We start from the raw sequence: 21,417 nt of genomic DNA, 5'->3' as shown, positions 1-21,417 counted from the left end.
ATTCTTAGCAACAGGTTTGTTATTTGTGTTAAGTGGCCCAATCAACTGATCAACTGTAGTGGCAAAGTTATCAGGACCTATTTAAAAAAATCTTTGAAACCCTTTTGTCAGGGTTTAGGTGGAGAAAATTAAGAGACCTCCAATTTTTGGTGACAGCTAAGCAGTCATGGAGGGAGGACAGCTGATTCACTGACTATTGGGTCTGCTAAATAAACAGATGTGTATCATCAGCATAGCAGTGACATGTCTTAGAAGCAAGTGAACAACTGACCCAGAGGAAGCATGTACAGCAAGATAAGACAGAGCTTATTGTCAAGGTTAACATGTTCTTGGGTTAAAAGCTCAAATCAGCACACTAACATGCTGATGCTGATTGGGTTAACTGTTCAATTTGTTCGCATTTAGCATTTTAGCACGCTAACATTTAACACCTAAGACAAAGTGCAGGTAATGCTGATAGGAATGTTATTAGTTTTAAAGGTATTTGATCACAAATCAAAATGTAAGTATTACAAAATAAATATAATACATGTTGGCCAGATGATGGCGCTAGAGTTACAAGATCAAAATTACTGCAATTCATCACCTGGGGACCATGAATAAAAGTATCACAGTACACAGTCCCATGTTGGTCAATACATAGTACATCAATAAAAAACTAAAACTGTTTAATGTTTCAACAGGGTCATTTGTATTATTACATTGTGAAATGCAGTGTCGGGGAGTTTTTGCCATTTACTGTGTACTTCGAACGCTACATGTTTTTTTTTTTTTAAAGATATTTTTTGGGTGTTCTAGCCTTTAACTGACAGGACAGCTTAAGCGTGAAGGTGGGAGAGAGAGAGGGAAGGACATGCAGCAAAGGGCCACAGGCTGGAGTCGAGCCCAGGCCGCTGCGGCAACAGCCTTGTACGTGGGGCGCCTGCTCTACCACTAAGCCACCGACGCCCCAAACACTACATTTTTTAATGAGGTGCAGAGAGTGACATGGAAAGGAAAATGTCAAAGGTTTGAAAAGATAAATTGTATTTTTGCAAGGTTGTGTGAGAACTTTTGCTGACATCCCTCGCACTTCCCTATGACTGGTGGGGTATTTCGTTATTTGTTTATGTATGACCTGTGAACAAGTGGGCACTTTTTGCAGTAAAATCAATTGAGAGGCATTTTGGTGGCATTTGACATTTTTTTGTATAAGTATTTTGTACATTGTCAGTTTGATCCTACTGTACTGTTCTACAAAGCAAATTTTACAAATTAGTTTTTGCTGTTGGTCAACTTCTTCCAGTGTGAAGTAATTAGCAGCTTGCAAAGCTATAACAGGATAACTTCACATAAAGTTATCCTGTTAAAAATCACGTTTGAATTGAGAAACAGTGTGCAAAGAATGGATAAATTGAGGAATATGGCTCTTTTACACAATTTGATTAAGTTCTACATCATGCTTGGGTTGAGACATGGTGAGATTCTGCGGTTATTGAGCCCGGTGAACGATACTGTGACAAGTATGCAAACACTAAAGCAGGATTTATAGTTGTGTGGCAGGATTTAAAACACGTGGGGCTGTACAGGCAGAAGAAATTAGTCCGACCCTCTGGAGGAAGCATCATTACGCATTGATCAGGATGCACAGAGGATTTCAAATTTGAATTGATTTCAATGTTTGACACTAGAATAGTTCTGCTTCAAGAAAATACACCCTGTGCCACATGCAGGAGTGTACAGTGTCTGAGAGTTTGTGTTTAATATGTGGATCTGCAGTGTCACCAAATTTCGGGAAAGGTTCAGTCAGTTTATCTACAACACAAACAGTTGTAGTTGTCAACCAACAGCAGCAATTTACGTCATGGTTAACTGTCAATATTTTCTGAAAAACACATGAAATGATTGCAATCACAAGAGGGCCTTTTTACATCTTAAAGCCTCAAGGCCATTTGCTTCATTATTTATCCATGCAACAGAGCTTTTTAATGGCAGACATTTTGACTATCATAGTAGGAAAAGCACAGCTGTATTTAATTACATTAATTGTGGCTTTATTCCACTTAGGGGAGGCACTGGCTTTGTGCATGCTGGCTCACTGAAACAGTACTGGGACACTTAATGGAACCGAGCAATCGTTATTGTAATCAATTTCACCTGTGCTTTTCAAGTCCAAACGTCCGCTGTGACAAAGGTCTCCTGAGCTTAAATAAGAAATCCCACAAAGACAAAACAAGAAAACATGAAACCAGTGCCCAAAGCTTAACCAATCATATTTATTTTGTACATCTACCTGTTTTAGCATTTCCAGGAAAATGTGTGTGCTAATGCAAAGTGGTTACAAAAATAAAGCACATTCTTACGTAAATATGACATGACGGAGAAACTACGCTTACAAATGCTGAATAAGAAAATAAGGGACCATACCACTTGAATGTCTGTGCCTTCCTGTCACTGTTAAACCAATTTATCAAAACATGTATGGTTACTAATATCTGAAAGTATTTGTATGATTCGATTCAAGTACTGTACATGTGTACATACGTGTCAATAGTCATTTACAGGCAGTAAACAATCTCTGCAGCACTTTCAGACGAGTCGCTCTGGGCCTAAATCTCTGACACAAGAAATCAAAGTACTTAAAACGGTTTGCGGAAGAAAATGGATTAATACAATATTTGACAACATGATTCTAGTAAATACATCGTCATAGAAAATACCAACAAAGCAGTGATTGCATATTCTCAACTTGCACTCACTGTAACCTTCAGTTTCTGTTATATTGTAACAACTCCAAATGTGAGTTTTAATATGATTTCTATGATCTAATATGCAACGTGTGATACAATAACAATGTGCTAATACTCCTGTTAAATGACCTCAGTCATCAATAGTGGTATTTTCATTTTTAAAAAACAGCTTTTCCAACTGTACAATGCATTTTAGTGCATCAAAACATTATCTGACATGCATCCATCAACATGAGCTGTTAGAGGCTGGAATGACTTACATACGTCTATCATCTAATGTAAACTATAGACAATGTTGCTCTAGGGCAGTACCTCAGTGTTAACACTTTATCATACTGGTTTAATCAAGAAACATAAATATATAGCCCACTGGCAGACGGTGGGTCTTTACAAATACTACGGCCAGGTCCACGTTCTGCTTTATACCATCTTCAGTCAAGTACATAAACAAGGAGTTATACCAAAGAAACATTTTGTAAATGCGGCAGCTTATTATATCAAAAAGAACTGTACAAGATAAGAGAATACACTATGGTTAAAAAGATGAAAGAAAAAAATGGATGGAAGTTTCTTGTGTGTTTCAAAATCGTCCTCTCAGTTCCTGGTCAAGAGGTAAAGTGTTAAAAAAAGGCAGTTGGGGTCTTCAGAAAGTCTCCCTCTTCATTAAGCTATAGCCTTTGCTTCAGGCAGGAACGCCTCCCAAAACTTAACAAGCTGGAATACAATCAGGACAAGAAGAATAGAACGTTAAAATGTTGTAATCACTCAATATTTCAATAAAATCTAATTATAACCAATATTTCAAAGTCTTGATATCCACAATAACTATAAAATGCTACAGTTAAAAGGGACACTTTGGTAGCCATGAGGTTAAATGCACTGAGTAAACTGTACAAGTGAATATAATACTAGACATAGTGAAATGATTACCCGTTGTTGAGACTGCAGCATCGCCTCCAAATACTTGATTATCTGGCTCCTGAAGTCCTTGGCTTTTTCTTTCTGAGGAGACAAAAGTGTTGTCACGTCTCAAGCTCTTTGCCAATGGAAAAGCCAGCTGTGAGAATTTCTGGCAGAAGTGCACCTGCTTCCAAGAAGCTTTTGGCGTTCGTCAGGGCCATTTTTTAACATTTAAAAATATAAAATATCTGAGCTTCCATCTCATCCCCCGAAAGACAAGTCTATCTGCGAGCCATCTCACCGCACTGAAAAGGATATGGGATGCCTCAGAAGACTATTTTAAATGTTGGATCTGGAAAGAAGAATCTTTCTGTCTTCAGGCATATTCTATATCAAAACACTAGCAGTGTTAAAAGCTCCTACTATAACTGGGTGCTCTTGATCTCATCTGCCAAAATCCTGCCTGTCTGTTGAGGCATCAGTTTAAGCTTGAAGTTGGCTGATGCACAGAGACTCCTTGGTTTATAATGACCCTGATGAAGGCCTCTAGCCCAAACATGTTTGTCTCACAATTAAATTGTTCTTTCTACAACGTCTACAGTGAAAGCAATACAAGTCCAGAAGGTCACACACATACAGTGCCTATAAAAAGCATTCAATTTTAACTTTCTCTGTTGATCTGTTTAAAAAACTAAAACAGCATATTAAATCTACTTTGATCCAAAGCTGTAATAAGACAATAAAACATTAAACTTTTAACTTTGTATTGCAATTATAAAACCATAAACACACCTCAAACCTGAGAACCTCCTTGCGTACAGTCATGCCAATCCTGTCGAAATCTCTCTCGTACTGAGTGACCCTCGCCTCCCACTGAGGACAAACAGGAGGAGGAAACAAAAACAGTCAACAAATCATTAATGTCTTGATACTTTCAAGTATGTGGTATTAAAGTCCCCCTCCAGACATGTTTTAAAGTATGTAAAAATACAAATTAATCTATGAATATTTTGTTTAACATGTTTCCCCACAGGTTAAAAAACAAAAAAACTCTGAAAAGGGGCTGGAAGCAGATCTAATCTCTCTCCCTCATTGAGAAATTCTGGATCTGGCCATGCCCACCACCACTGCTTGTGCTAGGTTCCGCTATCTCCATCAGTAGCCCAGCTCTACATTGACAGGGCATAAGAGGAGTGGACATGAAGATGGTTAGCATTAAAGGAAACATAGGAGAGATTCAGCCGTACATGTTTGCGCCTTAGTCAGTGACCAGCAGACACATCATAAGAATGCTAAGTTCAATTAGCATCTTCTATTAATGTTGTTTGTTAGCTTGTTAGACTGTAACTAGCAGTGGCTGACACAGCCTTACTGGCTGTGCAATATGCAATAATATCTGCCACTATGTCACCGTGTTAATATTGGTCTGGTTTACATGCAAAAACTGCACACTACCATGTTTTCTGTCAAAAGTTTCAACATGCTAATGCTAACTCCAGGGGTTGAAGCAAGAAAAAAATTTGTGCCTGAAATGTGGAGCACAGAAGATTTGTGTGCCTGAAATCTGAAATCTTTTCCGGAGCAGGGGGGGCTTGGTGTTGCGGTCACAAAATGAAGAAATAGAAATGTATGTGTTGCAAAGGAACGTGTTTAGTATTAAAACGAACAAAAAGATTATAGCTTTAGTCATTACTTTTCAGATTAAACTTTTATAGCATAATGAGTTTATAAATAAAGATTAAACTTTCAGTGGTTACCAGACTTTTTGACTTATAGCTCCTACATCTCTTTTTTGCCTTGGTGCTATTTATTTTTAGAAGCTAAATCATTTAGACTGTTTGCAAATTTGTATCGCGCTTGATGTGAATTAAACAGGCAGTTACGTCGAAATTTCGCCTCTGGGCAAGCATGTCATCATTGAAATGGATCATATAACGTTGTGGTGGTGACTTTAAAACTTCAGCATAGAGGATTTTTATTGCAACTTTCATTTCTGTCTGGTTTCTGTTACCTTACCTTCAAAATTACCGCTGGCTTACCGGAGCCTCTCCTGCTCCGTCTGAGCTCTGTGTCTCAATGTGACATGATGTGAAAGCATGCACAGGCATCAGTGTTAGCTGGCTATCACTTGTGCAGTGTAACCAATCAGAGGGGGCTGTAGGTGGGACATTGTTACAAAGCCCAGTGCAGTGGGGACTGCAGGCAGGGAGGGAGACGGCTGTATCAGAGCCAAAGGAGCGAGTTTTAAAATACATTTATTTGATCGGTTATCAATGAAAAAATGTCCGATGCCGATTACAGTAAACAGTAAGTTGTGTTTACTCACACACTGTGCACCTAAATCATTTTCCTGGCTCACACATTTGCTCTATGCTAGAGGTTTCAGGGTTTTTTGCTAGTGTTGTGTCACAGTCTGCTCCTCCATCAATATGTGTTTAGTTTTGGAATTAGTGACATACTTAATCTTGCTTGCCCAGCGTGAATCTCTGATTTTAGGAAAGTGCAAAGACATCGCCCCCTTCAGCAGAGGAATGTGAAAACACCTGTTTAGTGAACTTTGCACAGATACAAGTCAGTAAAATCAAGGTCAGACATTTTAGGGGACATTAACACTAAAGAAAAACACATTTTTAAGTGTAGGGGATCTTTAAAGTTTTAGAACATGAAACCTTATTCTTGTTAACAGGTAACAAATACACATAAACTGCTTATTCTGGAGAACTACAGACACTTGTTGCATAGCATGTCCCCATCTAAAAACACAGTATTATATCTAATCTGAAAACATTTATCAAGAAATGAAAAACACTTTACTGAAACTGATACTGACAACAGGTACATGTGTGTAGTGTTGTTGGAGATGTGATGGTGCTTCTACATTGTTCATGAGGAGCATAAAGAAACCGGATCAATATCAAAGAGGTTATTTTTGCAGTTCTTAAGAAAGGGCTCCACTTAATGACTATTTTGCCATCAGGCTGTTGTATTCAAACATTTAAAACAATATGAAAGAACTTAACAGTTCCTGCTGGGTTGTAACTTAACTCTACGGGCCTTTGTTGATGTACAGACCTTTGAGACTTGTTTTAGTGCCGCAGCAGCTGTGTGGTCACTGTGCCTGTTACCTCAGTGATCTCTTCTTTGGCCGACTGCAGTTTGTCCGGCTTGTTGGCCCACAGCAGCTTGGCCTCGGCCTCTCTCTTCTTCTGGAGTGTGCTCTGAGCCTCCTGCCATCGCTGCCATGCCCGCACACGCTGGTCAAAACACCCCTGTGGACATCCGACACTTGATCACTTACCAAACAGAGAACAGGTAGCACACTCGCAGTAAAACTGTGACCTAGACCAATGATAATGGTTTATTCAAGATTACTGAAGTGTGCCCTTACTAAAGTAAAATAAGTACATTAAAATGTTCAAGATAAGCAATTTTTACTCAAGCTTTACTCCTCACTGCCTCTGAAGAGTCTTTATCTTATCTTTACTTCTTCCTATTGTAAAACTACCATTCTGCAGCTGTGAGCTCACCCTCATAGCACCCAGTAGGCGGATGTAGTCGGCCAGCAGCTCTGCAAAGATGAAGAAGTCACTGGCTGCCTGCTCCTGATGCAGCTGCTCCATCTTGTCCTCCACCTCTGCCAGCTGGGAGAGGGCCCTTGACAGGGCTGTGTTGTCCTCAGAGTTTCCCAACATGGCCATACTTTTGGCAAATACTGCCGTGTTCCCACACAGCTCTGGTTTTGGAAACAGAAAACTTATTCAGTCTGCGTGTTTCACCCTGAAGGACCAGGCAGCTGGACTGTACTCTTCTGTTTCCTCTGTTCGAAACTTGACGTTTGAATTGGAAAAGAAAAAAAAACTGGGCAGACAAAGACAAGTCAAGACAGCAGATGCAGCTCACCCTTTCTGTGGTTGACCAGGGAGTCGACCACTGCCTGAAGCTTCCTCAGCTGCTGCTCCTCATTCTCCACCTCCTGGAACTTGTCCTCAAACCACTGAGACACACAGCAACATATCAAGTTCTATCATGGTTTATCCAACAATGGATCTTCTATGTCAGAATTACACAATGCATCTTCACATGCAGGCCACATTCACAACAGCCTCCTGAAAACACTTCATCCACAGTCTCCTTACAGTGTCAGACTCGTTCATCTTGATGGTCATCTTGTTGACGGCATCTGAGGCCTTGTTGATCATTTTGAGGAAGCCAGCTCCACTCAGCGCCTGAGTGTTCACTGCTCTGGGGAGCTGAAAACACACAGCCAGAGCTCAAAAGTCTTAATCTTAAGTCATTAGCCAGATTTCTACTTTGAGAATTTTATTTAGATCTGAAAATACCGACCTCCTCTCTCTCCAAGAACTCACGGACATCAGGATCTTGTAGTAACAATGGGTGAGACACTACTCTCTGCAGATACCTACAAAAATAAGAGTGGCAGCAAAATTAAGTAAGTAAAAATGGGTAAAAACTAACACATGAGACATGCACACAAAAACATGGGCATGGGTAGAAATACATTTAAAAAAGACCCAGTATGACTTTACTTATCTCATTAAAGGAATAAAGTAACCCCCAGATGACCTCTCGTATATCAATTACCCGCTCTGTGTTATGATGAATACCTAAAGAAAGCAGTTTTCTCACATACCTCCACTGTGAACAAAGAATCCAGAAACAGAGAAAATTCTTAATGAATTGAAGTCATAGGGGTCCGCGTTGAACAACAACAAAACTACATCAAAACATCTGTTCACAAGCTCTCACACAACTCTATAGTTTAATCCAAGTCTAATTTATCCAGTTGTATGCTCAGTACTTCCCAAACAGACATCCTTTCCAACACAGAACTGAACTGAAGTGAAACTTATCTATGCTCTCTTTGAAGCCAGACTCCATTGTCAAAAGCAGTAATTTTCCCTTGCTGAACAAGAGAGCTGCTGGTCTCCCACTGCCTCAATCATTAGTTTGTGTTACTGTGTGACTTTGCTAAATCCCAACTAATCCTCTAAAATACCAAGGTCACACAATAACACAAACAAACTAACTAATCAAGGCCGTGGTAGACCAGCAGCTCCAGTTTTCAGTCAGGTAAAATTATTGTTTTTGTCAATGGAGTCTCGGGGTGCGTTCTGAATCGCATACTTCTTCTTTTTGCTTTTAGAAGGCACTGCAGCTGCCCTTAAAAAGTACGCACTGTTGCATGCTATATGAACACAATTGTGACATTCTACTTTCTCATAACGTTAGGCCTGAAGTTTGACCCTCTTGCTTTTATATCCATTACCATGGAGATAAACAAATGCCACTTACCGAGTTCACCAGAGACAAAGATCAACCCAGAGATCTCCGCTGCTGTTACTTTGCACTGTATGTAGTTTGACTTTTAAGTTATAACTGCACTGACTTTAGCTTCTTACATATTATATCTGTGCCAATGAAATTACACCTGTAGTTTTCCGTCATTGCTATTTTTGTAATTATGTCCTTTTGTCATTTGTCATATTTACGATTATTTTGTTCACTTAAACAATCCTGTTGTAACTATTGGATTGGTTATCAGTGACTTGAATGCGCTGTCATCCGTCATTGTGACTTCTGACAGCTGTCAATTAGCTGTCATCTGTTTGCGGCTCAGCTGATGTGAAGTATTGTCCATAGATAAGTTTCACTTTCAGTTCAGTTAGCCATTGAAAAGGGCTGTCTGTTTGGGAAGTACTGGGCACACCCCTGGATATTTGAGACTTGGATTATACTGCACAAGTGGTATGAGAGTTCATAAACTAATGTTTTGATATAGTTTTGCTGTTTTCCTGGACCTCTATGACTTCAATTCATCAACAATCCTCTCCGTTTTTGGATTTTTCATTCACCAGAGGCATGTGAGAGAAACACTTTCTTCAGGAAATTCAACGAAACACAGGGTGAGTAAATTATATAGGGTTACGTATTCCCTTAATAAAGTCACTGGATGAAACATGTTTGGATACTTGCCTCTCTAGAGCTGCTCTTCTTCTCTCCACGAACTCTACTGATGATGGGTCGTCCATTCCCACCTTCACTTTGGTCATTCCTGTTGATCCGAATGACAGTCACCAAAAGGTACACAAAACAAAACAGGAAACATACTTTAAAAAAAAAAAAAAAAAGAAGAAGAAGTCCAAGGCACCCACCAACGACACTTTTCTCAGGCGGTGGTGGAATGATGCAACCTTGGAGCGACTGCTTTACCGACAGCTTCTCATAAAGACCCAGGAAGTCACTATAACGCCTCCTCACAGAGAAGGTCTTGTTCTTAAACATGGCCAAGGAGGTCTGAAAGTTGAGACAGGGACACCGCACTTCAAAAACCACATAGCTAGAAACAATAGAGACAATTTAGAAATATTAACAGTTTTAGGAGTCATGTAAAAACAGACTAAATATATGTATATGCAATGCAGAAAAGCTTGACTACAGACCCTGGTGGATACTTTGTAGGCCACATATGCATTCATGCCGTCTCCTAGGAGGACAGAAACATTGGAGATACATTGAAGATGAGAATTAATCTTCTTCAGGCTTCAGTCTGAAATTAATGTGTGAGTGCATTTAACGGTTGCTGAAATACAACCTACACTTGTACAAGCTACAACCACAAAAGGTTACTATTCACTGTCATAATTATACAGCTACCTTTAAATTATAGAGAGCTATATCATAGTTTTGACAGTATCTGGATTTGGACAGTATGAAAAAAGAGACTGACCGACTTTCTCAGGGTTGGTGACGGCAACATCCACATCGAAACTATCCCTGGCCTCTTCCTCCTCCAACTGTGTTTAACAAGAAGAACACAACTGGCTGTAACAGGCAGGCAACTTAGTGATTACAAAAACATGGATGCAATGAATTGTTTCCAAGTTCTGAGGGAAGCTCAGCTCAGCTGTGGCCCGTACCTGCTCCAAGGAGGTGGGCTGCATGGCTGCAGGGCTCTGAGTGAAGGAGGAGGCAGGACGGGGGCCAGAGGAGGAGGTGGAGAGCTCTTTCCGAGCAGAGCTGCCGGGCGTGTCTGTGCTCAGCTCCACGTGTGCCTCTGGGGAAAGAAGACTTTTAATTAATGTGTGTCTGTCTTTATCCACAAAGAAAAGAAACAGGTGAGTAAAGGGTAGTTCAGACAATAGCACCGCACCTGGTTTATCCAGAACAGTGGCAATTATTACTTCACTGTAAACTTACTTACTTAACTAAAACTTTATTTTGACCTTTTTTATTCCTCTGTAAAAGTGAGCTGGACTTGTATCTGGTTTAGGATATGGGATGATAGACGACTTTATCGCAGACCATAAATTGATCATGTTGAATTCCCATTATCGGGATAATCATGAATCTTGTGTCCAGCAGCACCCAAAGACACTACTGGGCAACCAACAATAAAATAGACTGACAAAATAGACAAAAATAGGCTGCATATGCACCGACCTCAAAAAACACTAAATGTCTTAATCAAGCATTGGAATATTTCATATCCTCCTGAGACTCGAACATTTGTTTGGTATGTGTTTTCAATTTCTCCTAGCTATTTGGGATCAGCAGGACACGATAAGTATAAAAAACTAACCATTGTCAATGATAATTAAGTCCCAGTGCCCTCAATGAGATGATAATAAAATCCCAACTTCTTCAAACAGCTGGAGAGATGGCTGCCATCTTGTTTTTACATGGATTAGTGTATTGTGCTCTAACTACCACTAGATGGCACAAAAAAACGTGTCCACAAATGAGGACAACAGGTCCAAGTTAAGCAGAATGAAGTAAACGGTGTTGTAAACCCAAACTGTGATGTCCTCATATGAGGTCACAGGATCTCAGGAGGCTATTGAAAGATATTATGTCATTTAAAATAGTTGAAAATCCTGGTTTTGACAAGAATATTTGATTATTATTTTTTGGGATGTTCACTAATAAAATGCATGTCCTAAAAAATTGTTTCTTAACTAAATCTAAGGCAAAGTAATAACATTTTGTTTTGGTGCCATTTTTAGAAATTTAAGCATATTTTGATGATTATCATGATCATGTGATGAATTGTAATTACTTATCATGACAAGATTTTTTTTCTATCATCCCATGCCTCATCTTGTTAAATGTGACGGCCTGATAATCCTCAGTTTCCCATTCAAACTCCCACAGGCTGTTGACCATATGACAACAAGATTTTAGACGTAGTAATAATGGCTCAGTACTTTTTGGGAACAGACCTTCAATGTGTCCAAAGCACTGAGAATCAAAGAGATTTGAAGTTCTGGAAATTGGCATTGAATTTATGGTTAGATTATTTACATATTTGGACCTCACAACTATGTCCGCATTTTCTATTTTCGCTTATGATTTGTTATTGTGGTTTATAAATGTCTTTTAGAGGGTGGCAGGATTTTCAAAGTGCTTTTTTCTTTCACTTCTTAGTTTGTATTTCTTTTGTATTGCACTTGTTACGAATCTCATGGTGTGTTACATATTTAATGTAAAGCAAAATCCCTTTACATGTAATGAAATTAAATCAACTTGCCTTGACTAGTCTTTCATTAGATAATTTGATTTAAACTGGTAGTTTCAGTGTTCTTACAGCTGCTTGTATTAACTCCAACTGAATCTTACAGTGTGGATATGGGAATCCAGCAGTTTGTACAGGTTGTCACTAGAGCTAATATGAGTTTAGGAACCAATACGAAAACAATCCACTTTTCTTTGGATCCCTTAAGTTCATTTAACAAGCTAAGTCAAACAAGTACGGAGTGCTTTAGTATTGACAGACTTTTTTAAAACGAATAGTTAAACCGATAAAGCAGAAGCATAGATATCCTGACTTTTTGTCTGGAGTCATGTGCCAAAACGCAGAATCCTAAATGGCCACATTTTTCAAACTCTATGCCCAAACTTTGTAATGCAGAGTCACTGATATATATTTCCAGTCTCCAAGCTAGATTAGTTGATTAACTGATTAGATGATCCACAAAATTACTCAGCAGCAAACATCCACAAGGCAAAGATTTCTGGTTCTAGCTTCTAAAACGTGGAAATTTGCTCCTTTTCTGTTTAATATTATAGAAACTGAACATATTTGGGAAAGAAGACAAGTGTAATTTATATAATGTACTAACTACTTTTTTTTTCACTAAACAAAAATGATGTATGGTTTAATCGATGATCACAGTACTCTGTAGCTGCAGCCCATGCCGAGATGACATCACCTCTTTAGTATTTAGTCTCATGACTAAACCAAGCTTAATGTATAAAATCAGAGGAATGCCCCTTAAAGATCGACATTAAATTAGTCCAGCATGACACAGGCTTAAAGTAAACCATTTCACAAGACCTTGACTTCTCTTTAGGATCTGCAAGCTGTGCAACATTAAAACTAGAACACGTCTCCTAACCAGCAAACAGGTCGTTGTCATCATCAGAGTGAACTCCGTTGGATTTAGCATTGGTGCTGCTGGCCTCCTCCTCGCTGAACAGATCTGGAGGCTCATCGCTGACGTTGTCTGGCTGAGAGACTCCTCGACTGACAGCCACGGGGTTACTCTGCAGACAGGAAGGACACATAGGAGGGACACATGATTTTAATGAGACACAGAAACACTGTGGTGGAATGTAACCCAGTACATTTACTCAAGCACAAATTTGGGGTAGCTGAACTTTACATGAGTCTTTCTTCACTACACTTCATTCTGCATAATCAGTACTTTCAGTTTTGATCCTTGCTATATATTTGATCAATTTTGCTAATAATACTTATGATTTTTTTGTAAGTAACATTAAGTATTCAGGACATGTAATGGAGTATTTTTAGACCATAGTATTCCTACTTAAGTACACAATGTGAGTCCTTCTTCCTCCACTGCTAGACACACAGACACAAGAGGTGACATTAGAGAAGTACAGTTATTGGCTTTGCGTGATGACCGTTATAACGGTCACACACACAGATAAGGAGGAATAAGAAAATGGCTGGCTGGGGTCATGTTAGCTGGACATTAGCCAACACAAACTTACATTCCTAACAAAAAAATGTTAATAACGGACCATTGAACCGAACACAGAAACCAGAGCATCTTTAAATTAACAATTATGCTCTAGGACAGGCCGGAAAAAGCTAAATTAAACGCACAAACTTGCTTATTTCAAACCCAAACTACTAATTTTCTACACAAACTAACTTCAGCTAACTTTCTGAACCAGTTTCGTTTCTGTTTATTAAAAACCTGACCCCATTTCTCGCCTCTCTGTCGGTTAGCTGCCAGTTATTTTGGCTGCTGCCGTGGATGCAGGTCAGATCAGATAAAGAGGCTGACTCCCTGTCTCGTTCACTTCACGCAGATATCAACCGTCACAAAATGGTTACGGTTCGTAATTATGAGCTGTAAACATACGTTACTGACGAAGATGTCCTCTCCCTCGTCGCTGTCTCCGTCTGCCATGTCAGACAGTCCGGCTCCCGGTTCCTCTGTGGCAGGGAAAGGAGGAGGAATCCGATCTGAGCTGGCCGCCATATTCCGTGTTGTGAGAGGGACTGACGTAGGCGGAAGTTGGAGGAGATGGGAAATGGCGGCAGCGACACCTGCTGGTCGCCGAATAACACGACACAGCAAAGACCTGTTATAAGGCTGAGTCCTGCATTTTACACTTACACTTCTATTTTTAAGAATCGTTTTTAATATATCTGTTCTAAATTAATATTTAAATTTGACAACTTTTTTCGAACAATAAATAAAATAAAGGAGCAGGACCTTATATTTATTAGTGCAGAGAGGGCTTTGGCTCTCAATTTCAGAAAATATTTCTAGAAAATAAATACAGAAAATTTAAATCTTAAATTTGAAAAACTATTCTTTGTGTGTTGCTTTAGGGTTGTGTTAAGGGCTCTGGTGGAAAGTCTTCAGGATTATGAGGTACTTGTACTTGAGTATTTTTTCAGTATTTAGTATATTTATGAAACTTTAGATTTCTACTTTTCATTTTGTATTTTTTTTTTTTTTTTTACCTCACTACATATATTTCACAGCTTACTACCTCAAGATTTCACAAGATTAGATTATTAATAAAAAAAAAAAATAGAATTCCACTAATAAATTATGGTATATTATAGGTTCTGTCATACACAATTTTACCAGGTGATTCCAGCATTTTTACAGATTTGTTTGTTGTATTTTTTTTTTAAAATTAATGTGTAACATTTGACAACCGTTAGTAAAAAATAAATTAAAAAAATGAAATAAAATAAATAAAAGCCAGTTAATAATTTTGTTACTGAATAGTGTTTCTCTATTGTTTACCCTCCTTGACTTCATATTTTTAATTCATGATGTAGATCTATTCATTTTATTATATAATTATTATTTAAAATACAGATTGTATAATAGTGCAGTTGTAGGTGAAATTATGCTCATATGAAAACCTTTCAATGCGTTTCTGATAACTGAGGTCAAAACAAATTTGATAAACACATTTTCAGATACAGTAAACCAGAGCAGGGAGGTGAGCTAATTTGTTGTGTTTGACTTTAATAGTTTCTTAGTTGTGGAGACTGCTGTTTTCTGAACTTATAACACTTATGGAACAGCAAATAAAGAGTCAAACTTAATCTTAGGAATTCAAATGTTTTTTTTTTTTAACGGTCAAATTACTTTAAAAGCTTTACTACACCAAATAAAATATACATAATTTTTGTCATTGATTGATCTTACCTTCATTTACAGTGTCTGTTTCTTTGGCACTTACCTGAAGCAACCAAACTTGTCTGAATTCTGCTGCTGAACATGGATTCAGATTTACATTTCATATGCTGGAGTGCCAGCTGTTGACTAACCTGCAACAGTGAAGTCAACATGGTGGTGAGATTGTATGAGCTATGGATAAAAGCCCAATATTTACTTCATCAATACTCTTCTTCACACTGTAATGAAGTGAGACCATCTCATAATCATTAACTTTTCCATTTCACTTCATCTTCACAGCATTTCTGGTGATGTGTGTTTATTTCAATCTCATTTGTCAAACTTTGCACATGTCAGCATTTTTAAATGTCGCGGTTTATTAAAATGTGTCATGGATTAATTTAATATCACACCACACTTTTTTTCCAGCTTCATCAACTTGAAACTTGAAATTAACACCAACTAGCAGCCAAATGCTGAGTGAGTCACATCCATCAGCCGCTCAGGCTGGAAGCCAGTTTTTACTCAGTCTCACATGATGATGAGAAAACCAAAGCCACAGATGTGATCGACAAAATCTGACAAAATCTCACCTTCAATCTGCAGCACATATAAACCTAAGAAGAGGTTAGTCAGTCTGTATGATAGTAGTATTTTAGCTGTAAACGAAAAGAATATGTAACTGCATAAATGACAGTTCATTAAACAGTCTTCATCTGAAAATACACAACTAACTTTAACTCATTAACTATGTGAGGCTGAAAAGCTCAAACATGACAGCTGTCCTTTTGTTTCTCATTCAAGTCCATTTCAACAGGCCTAAAGAAGCACTCCTTGACTAATAGCTATTTTCGAAAATTTAAATACATAAATTTCTTGTTTTGCCGACCAGCATCGAAAGATATTCAGTTAAATATCCTAAGAAAGATTTAACTTAATCATTTTAGCTCTACTTGACTTTCCCAGTACTCACAGGGCTATACACTATACAGTGGACTTAAGATTATGTATTAGTGATTACAACCTTCACTTTATGTGAAGAGCCTGGTGACGCGAGGCTAATTACAACCTATTTCTGCACACTTCAGCAGTGGTGGAAGAAATACTCTGAAGTTATACTTAAACAAACGTAACAATACCACAGTGTGACAATACTCTGTTTCAAGTGAAAGTCCTGCATTTAAAATCCTACTATGGTAAAAGTACCTAAGTATTGGCATCAAAATATACTTACTGTAAGTACCAAATGTAAAACTACTCATTATACAGTATGGTCCATTTCAGAATAATATTACATGACTGCATTAAGCAATGCATTCATATTTAAGCATCACTAATGTTGCAGCTGGTAAAGGTGAAAATTTTTAATTACTTCACTGAACGGTAGCTTTACTCATAGTAAGATGTCCTAATTTATTAATTGGTTGATTCATATTTGTATTAATGATCTGAATCTGCAAGGTAACCAGGAATGAATGCTGTCAAATATATGTGGTGGAGTAAAAGGTACAATATTGGGGTGTCGGTGGCTTAGTGGATAGAACAGGCGCCCCATGTAGTGGCCTGGGTTCGACTCCAACCTGTGGCCCTTTGCTGCATGTCATCCCCCCCTCTCTCTCTCCCTCCTTCACGCTCAACTGTCCTATCTATAAAGGCAAAAATGCCCAAAAAAAACCCTAAAAAAAAAAAAAAGGTACAATATTGTATAAGAGTAAAAGTATAAAATAGCATATAATGATAATACTCAGGTAAAATACCTTTACTTCTGATTATTTTTGGGGGCTTTTAATGACGGGACAGTTTGAAGTGTGAAAGGGAGAGAGTGATGGGATGACATGCATCAAAGGGCCACGAGCTGGAATTGATCCTGTGGATGTTGCCTGTGGCAAGGACACTGCCTTTGAACGCAAGTGAACCTGCTCTGCCCACTGAGCTACTGGGCACCCCATGTGCCTTAAAACTGTACTTAAGTACAGCACTCGAGAAAATGTACTGTTGCATTCCATCACTACAGTGCTGGGGAGTAACTACTTATATAAATAAATAATAAAATAACTGTCTCTGCGTTCAGATGGGCTACATTAATGTGTCAGTGTGCGCTCAAAGTTTGAGCGTTGTGTTTGATTGATTCTCTTGTGGAGATTTGCTTCACCTCTCTTCAGCCAATCAAATCACTGTGCATTGCTCTCAGCAACCTGAATCTGCCATGCCTGCGACCAGCCGACCACATCAAGGCAAGTGGTCACGTGTGTGTGGAAATTCAAGAAAATTTTCCTTCGTTCGTCGTTCAGTGCAAAGCTTGTTTACCAGCAGTGAAAATGCTGTCAGCCTTAAAATACTGGGTGTGAACCTGATGAAACATCAGCCGGGGTGTCAAACATACGGCCCGGGGACCAGAACCAGCGCACCAAAGGGTCCAATTGGGCCCACTGGATGACTTTGCACACCTGGTATTGATGCACGTGTGAAAGCTGAGAGGTTTGAGTTTTAATTTGCACATATTTTTCGGATGATATTGCAGGCTGTTGATTATTTTTGTAAAAGACTGAATGTTTTAAGGATGGACTTCTTTCCACTAAAAAAAGGAAATAATCTGAGGGGTTGTTATTCATAGGTTATTAGGTAATGGGTACTGGTCCAGCCCAGTGGAGATCAAACTGGGCTGTATGTGGCCCAATCAACTGAAATGAGTTTGACACCCCTGATCTACATGTTAATGTAACCGCAATCAGTCACGTTCAAAAAAACAAAACAAACAAACAAACAAACAAAAAAAACCAGTAATCAAATGTTTGAGGGCGGCTGTGGCTCTGAGGTAGAACGGGTCGTCCACCAATTGGAAAATTGGGATTTCAATTCCCTGCTCCTCCAGTCTGCATGTTGAAGTTTCCTTGGGCAAGATACTGAACCCCAAATTGCTCCAGATGACTGTTCCATCAGTGTGTGAGTGTGTGTGAATGGTTACTGAGTAGCATGTGGCAACATGTATGACAGCCTTGGCTACCAGTGTGTGAATGTGTGAATGTGTGAATGTGGCATGTAGTGTAAAAGCACTTTGAGTGGCTGGAGACTAGAAAAGTGCTATACAAGTGCAGTCCATGTATCACTACCTCTGTAACCTATTACATTTAAAAAGTAACCTTCCCCACATTCCACCGCCGCCTTTCAGCGATCAGTAAAAGCTGTGTTAATACGTGACAGGCGTCCTGATGGTGTTCGATGAAAAGAAGACAAGCAGAAACATTTACTTTGTTAGTATTCATAATAGTTTGTATACACAATGTATAGGAGCACCAATAAAAAAACATCTTTTTTTTTCCAAACTTTTTTCGACATTTTTTAAAAAGCCACAGATTTTTTTTTTCTACAGAAAGCAAAGAAAGCTCTGTACATGAACAAGCAACAACAGAATTCCTCATCGTGAGCTGCGGAGTGAACACCTCGGCCCGCTCAAATTCATATCATCTCTGAAGCAAAGAAAAAAATAAACATAAAAAACAAGACCAGCTGCCTGCTGCTTACCTAGGACACTACGTTACACAAACAGCTTTTGATATTTAAAACACAAGATATGTAAGAAATGTACTTTTCAAAAATTGTGAAAAAGTGCAATACAGGTTCAACTGTTTACAACTCAATAGATTATTTCCCAAATGGAGTCCGGTCCTTTTTTTTTTTCTCCCCCTTTGTTTTCAATCATTTTTTCCCCCCAAAACTTGTTCCTTGTTTGTATCCATAGTTAAAATCTCTTACAGTTATATTGACATTCATGACGATGTACATTTATGAGAAACATGGTATTCACAAAAGTAGAGCAAATTACTATGATTGCAAATGACAAATTTCTTTGGGTAAGAGGGTAATGAAAAACTAGTTTCTTAGATGAACTTTTTTTTCCTTTTTACATCGGATTTGTGTATAGAACAAGCTTCGTTTTTTTTTCTTCTTCATACAAAAAGTACCATGTAAAAAAAAAATTCTGGGAGTCCCATTCAAAAGGCCAACATCTTTGCATCTTCTAAGATTTGTAAAAGAACCAGGGCATCTGATGACAACAGCAGGAACAAAATAAAAACAGCAAAACACACTCCGCTGTGGGAAAATGCACACGTGGTTCAGCAGTACGGACGTCTGAAACCAAATATTGGTTTTTGGAAACGACACACACATTCGATCGAACTTCTCATATAAAAGATAACTCGTCTGTTGCAGGTGATTGATTGATTGGGTGCCATGTGACTTGTTTTTTATTTTTATTTTTTTAAATCTTTTTTAAAGAGGGGTGGGGAGGGGGGTCAGCGCCCTGAGTCCTAGGTACCCCTGACCTGTGAGGAGATACTGTCAAGTCCCACAGAACTACATAGAAACTGCCATGGCGGTGAGTGACAGCACAACTCTGAGCGACATCCGCGGAGAGCCGAGATGTCTCGACTGTCCAACATACAAACACGTTGGTAAGGCTTTTAAAACGGAGCTCCCACAACAACGAACAAAAGACTGAAAAAAGAAGCTGTTTCAATGTACAAAGGGGGAAAAAAAACAATGCCAGAGAACAACATACTGTAAAACACATCAGGCTCTCTCTCCCCTTTTGATATGAAAACTGAGCTTCAGGACTCACTTGTAATCCCACTTTCATCCCAAAAAATAACAATGAAACAACGGGAAACATCAAAAGAATGAGGCAGTTTAAAAAAAAAAACACAACATATGTACATGTTAATAAGGATATGTGTGTAAAAAAAATAATACAATAACATAGAAAATAATAAAAAGTCATGGCACAATATATGACACAAGGGGGTAGAAACAAAAAAAAAAAAAATTGACCACGTTTATGAATAATGTAGGCTTGTAAAGGGGGGGCTGATATCCAATGTTCACTTCACTGAAACGGCCCAATAGATATACAAAATGCACAAAGAAAACACTAAAACAAACACTGTGTGTAGACTGCGCCACATGAGCACCAACATTAAAACCAGCATATTTTGGGACATTCTCCTTTTGACTTGAATCAACCGTTGTCTCATCGTGAGCAAGCGTTCGCCGCCGCCGAAAAAAACCTACCGCACGCATTTTTGCTGAGGAAAAAATTCACAATCTTCCGGTTGAAAGCGACCAATGTTTTAAAAGTTCATTGTCTCTGAGAATGGTTCTTCATAAAAAGATGAAGCGTGTCACTTTTTCTTCCCTCTCATGGCAATCTCCTTCCTGAGACTGAGCAAGGTAAGCCGAAAAAAGTTCCTAAGTTTCAGTCTGGAGTTTGTTTGTTTTTTTTTTTCTCTGCAGGGGGACATGAGAGTTTTCTTGGGCACATGAAGCCATTTTGTGTCCACCAGCCTCTGGCTCCCAAGGCTTGTGTTTGGGTGTGTTTGACATTAGAGTGTGTGTCTTTCTGTGTGTGTGTATGATAGAGAAAGTGTGTGTGTGTGTGTGTGGGTGTGTGTGCATGCTCATGGCGCTGTGGTGATGGCGTTCAGGTCCTTCATGAGGCCCTCGAGGTGGGCCATCTCCTCGGTCAGCTCGTCGGGCTCGTAGCTCTGAGGGAGAGGAACAGGGTTACTGCGAGGGGCGGGGGAGGGGCAGGGGGGGAGGGAGGCAAGCACCTGGAAGGAGGGAGGAAGGAAGGGAGGGAGGAGAAGAGAGGAAAGGAGAGGAGGAGAGGGTCAGTCAGGGATCTCTCACAGAGGATGGGGGGAGTCGTATGGGTGGGGATGAGGCGAGCTGGGGGGGATGGGTCAATGGGACTGAAGCGTTGTAAACAACAACAACAACAACAACAACAACAACAACAACAGGAGGCAGCAGACGAAAGCAACACATCCAAAAGAGAAGCCGATGCCAACAGATGTTCGACAGCCAATCAAGGATTAGGACACGGAGATTAAATGGTAAAAATAAAATCATTCCAGTTATGGGTCGTGTTAAGATCAGTTGTTAGAAATTAAATGAATTGATCAATGCAGCCAACAACACCACAAATAAAATGATGAGATTGAAGTTGGAAAGAATAAAAAGAGAGAAAGAACAAACAGAAACTGTGGTTAAAACCAATGTCCAGCTGAAAGGAACCGTATAATCCAGTGCCC

General features: G+C 39.1%; 2 protein-coding genes across 12 annotated transcripts in view; both read right to left on the bottom strand.

Annotated features, from left to right (window-relative positions):
• Positions 1-2,239: 2,239 nt before the first annotated feature.
• LOC125901768 (sorting nexin-1-like) lies at positions 2,240-14,181 on the bottom strand. The gene is made up of 15 exons (XM_049597669.1): positions 14,042-14,181; positions 13,046-13,193; positions 10,568-10,704; positions 10,378-10,444; positions 10,091-10,134; positions 9,803-9,944; positions 9,624-9,702; positions 7,974-8,049; positions 7,766-7,879; positions 7,530-7,623; positions 7,157-7,362; positions 6,755-6,898; positions 4,422-4,502; positions 3,660-3,731; positions 2,240-3,443 (listed from the first exon to the last, which is right to left on the bottom strand). Exons 1-15 carry the CDS (start codon positions 14,159-14,161, stop codon positions 3,393-3,395), a joined length of 1,575 nt encoding a protein of 524 aa, XP_049453626.1. The 5' UTR covers positions 14,162-14,181; the 3' UTR covers positions 2,240-3,392.
• Positions 14,182-18,581: 4,400 nt separating this feature from the next.
• Positions 18,582-21,417, bottom strand: part of neo1a (neogenin 1a) — a 248,723-nt gene continuing 245,887 nt past the window's right edge. For 7 of the 11 annotated variants that reach the window (XM_049597522.1, XM_049597586.1, XM_049597602.1 and 4 more), the window contains one exon: positions 18,582-20,934. In XM_049597522.1, the coding sequence (XP_049453479.1) occupies positions 20,782-20,934 (153 nt within the window). In that variant the 3' untranslated portion in view covers positions 18,582-20,781. The other 4 variants (XM_049597561.1, XM_049597594.1, XM_049597612.1 and 1 more) reach the window with 2 other exon arrangements.

Source organism: Epinephelus fuscoguttatus, linkage group LG2 (assembly GCF_011397635.1).
Source record: "Epinephelus fuscoguttatus linkage group LG2, E.fuscoguttatus.final_Chr_v1".
NCBI classification, from domain to species: Eukaryota; Metazoa; Chordata; class Actinopteri; order Perciformes; family Serranidae; genus Epinephelus; species Epinephelus fuscoguttatus.
Note: the sequence above shows the minus strand (reverse complement) of the source record. Positions and strands in the feature narration are given on the sequence as shown.